Raw genomic sequence first — 8,808 nt, 5'->3', positions numbered from 1 at the left:
TTGTAACTCGTGAAATTGAAATCACGTGAGATAGTTAGCTATTATAGATGCCAGATTGAGTGTCAGATTAAGCCGAAAAGAAGAGGATGAGGAAAATAAGAAAATAAGAAGACCAATTATATGGTGCAGGCATCGCTGATCGAAGGTATACCACGTAGGAAAGTACCGATGGTCTATCTGAAGTTACGTGAGAGCGATAAAATAAGCCATAGAAATCCATGTGATAGACAAGGATGCGTATAGTGAAGGCGTCTAATTGTTACCGCCCATTTCGCCCTTCCACAAATAAGAAGTGGATCTTATTTGTGGAAGGGTGAAACAGGCGGTGACTGTGAGACGCCTTCATTATAGCCATCCTTCTCTATCGCATGGATTTCTATGGCTTACTTTATCGCTCTCACGTAACTTCAGTTAGACCATCGGTACTTTCCTACCCGGTACATATAACGAATTTCTTATGCTGAATGTCAACAATCAAAACTTTGAAAGCGTTTTTCAAGAAACCATTTTTTTTAACTGGCCAGAAAAAAGTTTTCATCGAATCGACTTGAAATTTTGTACAAAGCTTCACGATAACATAACTCTGGGAACTTCGTAGAGGTTTTCGATTTATTAACAATTTGCGTTGCTATTAACAATTAAATGCAAAATTTTTTGTTTTTTTTAATACTTTTTTTTAATGTTCACCCAATTATTAATATTTTTTAATTTTTTAATTTCCCTATGATGTTCCCTAGGTTTCAGTATATATTAAAAAATGTTTGTTTTTTTATTCAGAGACCATCCGTTAATAAGAAACATTTCTGGCCATACACCCCTCTGACAAAAAGGTGTTGTTGCTCGCCATCACCTACAGCCGCCATTTTGAATTCAAATTGTTTAAAAAAATTGACAATACTACCTGAAGACATGTACAATAGAGCCTTTTTGTTCCTGACACTACATGTATCTTGCACCAATTTTCCTTGAAAATTCCCAAAAATCACCTTTTTTCCTAACCTCTAAAGTGGCGCTACCCATGGATCACAACCCTGTATGTAATGTGGAATGTTGACACTTTTTAGTCTAAAAATTTTAGATATTTGGAACAAAATCCTCAAGCAAAAGAAAAGAGGAATGCAACTTTATATTCTGTGTCTCTAGAATATCCATACCAAGTATTCGAGAATGCAATCAGTGTAACTTTTTCTAATACAGTAACGCAAATTATCAGTCATCCTTTCCATGTCGAATTTCGGCAAAATCAGTACAACAATTTTTTATATAATATTTGTAGAACACTCCGGAATACCGGAAATTGCCAACCCGTGACCAAACTTGAGCCAGTTCACCATAATACGAAATAACAACGGAATTTTGGGAAAGGTTTTGTAAGACTTACAACTGAATCTGAAAAGCTTTAGGAGCAGTAGAAGCTGCCAAAAAGGGATTCGTACTATTATTCTGCCTTGCTGCGAGCTCTGCCCATTCAGCATCGAACGGATCCGTGGGCTTGGCATTCTGCAGGCTCTCAGAACCGGAGTCTAAAGACACGGCCCTCGAATGCGACTTGAATGACGGAGTCCTCCTTGGAGAAGCTCCGTCCATTCTGCCTGGCGCTGGCGAAGTAGAATTGACGAGTTCCAGCCACTGTTCTGGTTTGGGCAGAGGACTAGTTGTCGAAGAAACAGAGGTATTTAGTGAGCAGGTAGTGACGGACGCATCATTCTTACTCAAATTCGGACTAAAACTTAAACTAATTGGAGTGACGGTGGTCGCAGCAGGAGCCGGTGTAGACGTAATAGATCTATTGTACGTATTGTTTATAGTTGTTACATTTAAATTCAAGGTATTTTGGTTGACGGAGCTCTGATTGTTGAAGTTGAAATCATCGGAGCCGCTGTGAGTTAATTGACTGAGTCCCTGGGACAGCTGCTGGCATAAAGCTGTGACGGAATCACCTGGTGACACCTCAGGAATCGGAGACACGGGTAGTTTGCTGTTGGAATTCGTTGGCGAAGTGGGCGACTTATAAGAATTTAAACGGGCGGTGTTGCTTGGCAGTTCGTTTACTCTTAGCGACATCTGTCTCTTGAAGGGAGAATTTTGGCCGAGAGTGCTAAAGCTGTAACAGAAATTGTTGCTACTATAGCAAATAAAACTGCTTTATCAACAAACAAATAGATTTTTTTCGTTACTTAATTTTAAATTACAACGATGCTTTTTTGTATTATTCTTTCAATTTTATTATATTTTGAGTAAAGTTAGTTTTTAAAACATTGTGCTGACGTTTATAGAAAGTAGAAAGAAAAAACGCCAGCTACTTTTTTTTTAAATAAACATATCTATCAGTTAATCGATTTATAGGGAAAAAAGTTATAATTTTAGTTACTTATTTTTTATAATTTTGTTGTACTCTATATTAAGAAAAATTGTCCTCATATGTCTGCAGTTTTTATGGATATTTTAACATAATTACAGTTGATAAATGAATATCATGCTAAAGATGAAAATGCTCACAGACTTTCACATTGCAATTCCCATCATACGAGGGAAAGCAATTTTTAGGAAAAATAGAGGAATTGCACACAAGTAGCTTTATGGCAAGTAGTTGTGAAAAGTAAGACAATATCTCTTCTGCAAATGACTATGATAATCATTTTGATCTTATTTTATTTTATATGTATTCTTGTTTAGTCTTTATCACTAAAAAGGTCGTATGTATTTGTGCAAAATATTTTTTTCATAAGTAACTGATATATACAATCAGATGTATTTTATTTTTCCTAAAATATACATATTTCAACAAGTTATTGTTTCATGAAATTTAAAAAATTTAAATTTAAATAAACTAATATTTAAATAAATTAAATATATAATAAATATTAATATACAGGGTGTAACTTTGAGTGGGGTTCTTATTTATACAGAGGCTTCCTTTGACCTTTAGAAACATATATCAATAGTTTATTTTTTCAAATTCCGTTGAAAGAAATAAATAGTCCTTGTGGGTCTCTCAGTTCTTACAGACACGTAAGACAAAGGATAGAGAAAGCGATCTGTTGATTACATCCAGCGTTGAAAAACATTCAAATTCATAGTTAGATGAACTGTCTCCAAAAGCGGAACAACAACTTATCTCCTTCGCTTCATCACAGTCGACCCGCACTATCTCCCTTTACATGCACTGTAGGTTGCCTACAATACATGTATTTGTAATACATGAATAATTACTTACAATGACGGTGTACACAAGAATTAAAGTGCATTTAAAAAAAAAAACTAATTATAACTGGACTATTTATTTGATTAAACAAAAAGAAGGATTTCAGATTCGTATTCAGGGCAACTCGTAGTATTACGTACCCCTAAAAAATTGACCCCCAATTAAAGTTACACCCTGTATATATAATAACAGGGTGTCTCACTTAAAAGTGATACAAGCCTGTAGCTTCTTTATTTTTTGACCGATTTCAAAAAATTTTTATTTAGAATATAGGATAAAAAACACTATCTAATTGCAATGCTGCTGTTTTTATTAATACAATTCACGGCCAACTAGGACGCGTTTTTTTGACGTCAAAACAACTAATTGGTATTAGTGATTTTTTTTTCCAAAAAACAGATTATGTATTCTCATTCAGCATCCCTTAAAATGTTTTATCACCAAGTTTCATCAAATTCGATACATCTTCAGACGAGCACTAGTTGGCTGTGTATTGCATTAATAAAAAAATAGCAGTATCACAGTTAGATAGTTTTTTTACCCTACACTCCGTAAAAAAATTTTTGAAATCGACCAAAAAATAAAGAAGTTACAGGTTTGTATTACATTTCGCGACATCATGAAGTGCTCGCTTGAAGACGTATCGAATTTGATGAAACTTGGTAGTAAGACGTTTTAAGGGATGCTAAATAAGAATACGTAATCTGTTTTTTGGAAAAAAAATCGCTAATACCAATCAGCTGTTTTGATGTCAAGAAAACACGTTCTATTTGGCCATGAATTGCATTAACAAAATCAGCAATATCACAGTTAGATAGTTTTTTTTAGCCCACATTCCAAATTAAAAATTTTTGAAATCGGCCTAAAAAAAAAGAAGTTACAGGCTTGTATCATATTTAAGCGTGACACCTTGTATTTAAATAAACTGAAAAAAAATACAATTTTGTGAAACATAAAATTCTGAAACAAATATTTTGCACATACAAGTGCAACCGTTTTCGAGATTGCAAGTTGGACACCTCTATTTCATAAGTTCATTTTTTGGGGATATAAATCGTCCCCTAAAAAAGTGGTATGGGTCCTATGTTTTGTTATAAAAATATGACCACTTCATTTTTACTAGTCGCCACTGTAAATAATATCTTCCTTATGTGCTTACTCCACTTCATATTAAAGGTCAATTGTAATACAAAAAATTTTTCAAACATTAAAGAATACTTACTGCTAAAAAATCTAAAAGTAATTAAGTACAAAACTAACAGTTTTCCCTACGAGAGTCAGTTTAAATTTATATAAAAGATGTCACTACTAAAAATTAAATAATTTCCTAATTATTTTGATATTTGTTGAAGATCTTTCTTCGACATCTTTTTCTTTCTTCAGTCTTATAATTTTTGTGTTTATATTATATTTGTTTGAGTTTTTTTTAATACACTTTGATCTGTATTTATTATGAAATATGTAATTTGAAATATAATGTATTTGTTATTATTTTTTAAGCACTGTGTTTAGTTTGTGAGTGTTAGTTTGTTAATGGCCTCTGATATTGACTTAGTTAACTACATAGTATCAATCCACTTGATGTGACATAAAACAGGGCACTAAAAGGAGCATTAATTCAGTGTGTTTCGAGTGAAATATTAGCTATTACTGAAATTGAGATAGAATTTGTGCAGTGTTGTGTTTTATCAAGTTTATTTTTATAGTAAAATTTAAACTGATATTTGTCTATGATGGCTTGGTGTGTTTGTGTGTCTTCATTGTTAAAATTGTATGTGATATTATGAAAAAAATGTATAGAAAAATGTCAAAAATGACAAGAAAACAAAGTTATGATGTGTATTTCTCAAGATCAACAGTAAATTTAATCAATTAGGATTTAGCAACAATTGCTAGCAATCATTGTTAACTTTCATTGCTTCATAAAACATAACTAAATTAAATAAATTACTAACCCTCTACAGCTTCCTTGTCTTTGAAGCATACTGGGAGTAGCATGCGGCCTCTCGATTGCAAAGGGATTTACAGGAGCCGGTTTAGGCGGACCGACATCGACCCCTCTCTCTGTCAAACTCTGCTGCCTGAAGGATCCTGTCCTCGTAAAGGTGTTGTTCTTCATATCGAACATCATAGTCACCCCGCATTCCTTGTCTCTCTTTTGTTTCCTCTCTAAACACACAGCAAACGCACAGCCTACAGCATGAGATAAGCGCTCCCCAGATTCGCGGAGTGCCAAGAAACCGTGGCACATCCACCTCCTTGTAGTACCGTCTCGACAAATGTAACTAAAACCACGTTCATGGTTTCTATCTGGGGCGCAAAACGATACTTTCTCTATTGTTTGGTCGACTATTAATCCTTTGGTTTCCTCCTCGACAACACGCAAACCGTCACCACTAACATGCAGAACTGCTCTCACTGGCCTTCTACGAGAACCCTGTGGTGCAAATTAAATGATTTGACTTTACTACTTTTTCATGACATACAAGGTGTAATACAATGAACTTGTCAAGAAAAAAAGAAGCATTTTCCTTGTCAAAATTTAAGAATATTTACTTATATTTGCCCTTGAATATTTAATTTTTTGATTCCGGGTGCTGAAGTTTAAAAAAAAATGACATCTCTGAATATCTTCTGAATAATTGAGTATATTGAAATTAAATTTTGTGTGTACAATACATAATGGCATTCAAAGTGAAAAAATTGAGCCTCGGTCTGAAGCAGTGATGTGGGTATCAGGTACACAGGTGAAATTTTCTCAAAAAATTATAGCACAGTACATGAAATTTTTATTTTTAATTTATTTTAGATAAAAATGCCGAGACTTCTATACATATATCTTTTACTGTGTTAACAGTAAATTAATAATTAAATAATAATTAATTAAATTATGTTGCTTTTCCTTTCATAAAATAATGAATTAAAATGCAAATATTCTTTCCGATATGGATAAAATACCGGGTGTCCCAAAATTAATGCAACAAAATTTGGTCACAGATCCTTAAGACAAATTATAGACCTATATTTTTTATTTTTGCCAAGTGACCCCCTCTTTTGGAGTTACAGCCCCTTGAAGTCCACCCCTAACCCCTGTTGTATGAAAATCACTAAATTTGATACACAAGGGGTTTTATGGACGTGGAATCTAAGAGTGCTACGCCTTTAGGCGTGCAACCCCCTTAAGACACTTTTTCGTGGGCCCCCTTGTTTCTTGGAGGCAAAAAAATTTGGTCGCATATTTGAATTTCTTAATTATTATTATAATAGAATTTATAAACTTTTTTGTCTCGATATTTTTTTCATAAAACGCAGTTTTTTCAAGAAAAATGGCAAAATGTGATTGCATGCACATTGTGATTTGTATGAAATTCTACATGTTAATTGTAGATGGCTGGCGATGCAATCGATCAAATTTTGCCATTCTTCTCGAAAAAATATCGAGACAAAAAAATTTCTATATTCAATGGCTTTCTAGCGGATTAATAATTTTTAAGAATTTCAAATATGCGACCAAATTTTTATGGCACCAAAGACAAGGGGGCCCACGAAAAAAGCGTCTTAGGGGGGTTCCCCGCCAAAAAGTGTAGCACTATCAGATTCCACATGTCATGAAACCCCTGCCTACCAAATTTAGCGATTCTCATACAACAGGGTTCTGATATACTATATAAAAAAGACTATTGTTAAAGGTAAATTTCAGGGGGCTGTAACTCCGAAAGAAGGGGCAAAAATAAAAAATATGGGTCTCCTAAGAGTCTTAATAAGAATCTATGACCAAATTTTGTTGCATTAATTTCGGGATACCCGGTTTAAAGAATTAGAAGTTTAAATGATAAAAGTTTAAATGAATGAAAGAATGCAGTGTTGTATCCCAGTAAGTTTAAGAAAAATCATGGTGAGAGATATTTTAGGACGCTGATAAAGAATTTCTCCGTTAAAACTGTCAATGTTAATTTTTAAAAAATGGCCACTTTGAAATGTCCTAGTGGGGACACCTATGGAGAAAATCTAACAGAAAGTTACCAAGTTTGATTATCTAGTGACCCTATTTTATTCAACACCAACTGAATTAAACAGATTACTTTTGACAGAGATACAGAGGTAACTCCAAAAAAAAGTGGAACATATATTGTACACCTTAAAAACAAAGATTTCAAGAGCAAATGTTTATACAAGGTGTTCTGAAAGTCAATCAGGAAACTCGGGGAGCTGATTCTACGGATTAAAATAATAGCAGTATGTAATGAAAATTTTTTCGAATTGTCAATTGTTTGCAAGTTACAGCTTGTCAAAGTTCAATTTTTTTTTCTATTTAAATAACTTATTTAATTCAAGTTCTATTAGTCCGTCATTTGGCACACCTACTAAGTGGTTCAAGTTCTATTGGACCAGTCAGAGAAAAGTTTCATTATACACCGCTAGAGGGCACTTTACCTTGAACTCAAAATTTGTTTTGTTCATAACTTTTTTCTCTTGCTAGACATCACAGAAATTTAAAAATTTTTGAAAAGGAAATAATATCAGAAAAAATTATGTACTCTTTGTTCAAGCCGTTTACCAGGAAATCGTTATTAATGTGTTTACGGACTGACGGACTTTCAGAACACCCTGTATACATAATATTTTTAAATTTGGCTAGGAAAAACAATTTTGACATGTTGGTACGTATTATCCTGTATAATTTTAAACATATTTAAACACATCAGCTTTAAAAATTGTTAGTTTGTACCAAAATGGTACAGTTATAGAAAAATCAAATCAAGTCAAAAGATCATTTTTATTCAAATAAAATTTGTTTATTAAAAAAAAATCTTTCCAATAACATGCTATAATTTTTGAGGAAAATATAATCGGTGCCTCATATCTATGCTTTCAACTGACATTTAATTTTTGCTTGTTGTGCATTTCATTCAAAGGCTTCAAGAACAAATTTTATATAAGAAAATATTCTTTAATCTGGAATAAACTGCTCCTTCATTTTTGATACGTGGTATTACACCTTTTATTGTTTGGCTGTACAAAATAAAAAATAACTGATTAAATGAAAATGAGAAAAAAACTTACTCTTAAAACTTTAAGTGCTTCCTCACATACTTGCATTCCTCTTGAATCAAACACCTCAACACACCCTAAATATTTCACAGCAAAAGTACATGTGCCCGATCTGACCGCAGCCTCATCCGCCTGCCATTGGTGAGGTTTGGAACTTTCTGGAATCCTGTCCTTTCGTCTACGAAAAGAATCCCTAAAGGATCTCCGGAGCCTGTCCATCTTCCGAGGGGAACGAAGACTTCGCCTCTGAAAAAATTATAATAAATATACATACATTAAATTTTTGAAAACATTTTTAGAATAACTAGGAAATTATATCAAAGAATCACTATTAAGTTTATTAAATTCCCGGGAATAATTATTATTAAAAATAGATTCACCACTGTGACAACAAAAATATTTTCAAAATGAAGTGTCACATGGGATAGAAGCAGAAGAAAATTGCAAAGGGGATTATCATAAAATGTGTCACAAAAGTTTCCTTTTGAAACAAACAATAACCTATTATCGCATTTTTTCTCTTTATTTTTGTTCTGAATAATGATGGGGAG

The 8,808-nt window shown here is 33.2% G+C and overlaps 1 protein-coding gene across 2 annotated transcripts in view; it reads right to left on the bottom strand.

Moving 5' to 3' along the window:
• Positions 1–409: 409 nt before the first annotated feature.
• LOC108908046 (protein numb) overlaps positions 410–8,808 on the bottom strand; it is a 32,935-nt gene continuing 24,536 nt past the window's right edge. The window contains exons 2-4 of one of the 2 annotated variants that reach the window (XM_018711952.2): positions 8,270–8,503; positions 5,161–5,642; positions 410–2,125 (exon numbers count right to left, since the gene is read on the bottom strand). In XM_018711952.2, coding sequence (XP_018567468.1) covers positions 1,378–2,125; positions 5,161–5,642; positions 8,270–8,503 — 1,464 coding nt within the window. In that variant the 3' untranslated portion in view covers positions 410–1,377. The remainder of the gene's footprint in view (positions 2,126–5,160; positions 5,643–8,269; positions 8,504–8,808) is intronic. The other variant, XM_018711953.2, reaches the window with a different exon arrangement.

The sequence above is a fragment of the Anoplophora glabripennis genome, unplaced genomic scaffold (assembly GCF_000390285.2).
Source record: "Anoplophora glabripennis isolate ALB-LARVAE unplaced genomic scaffold, Agla_2.0 scaffold285, whole genome shotgun sequence".
NCBI lineage: Eukaryota > Metazoa > Arthropoda > Insecta > Coleoptera > Cerambycidae > Anoplophora > Anoplophora glabripennis.
Note: the sequence above shows the minus strand (reverse complement) of the source record. Positions and strands in the feature narration are given on the sequence as shown.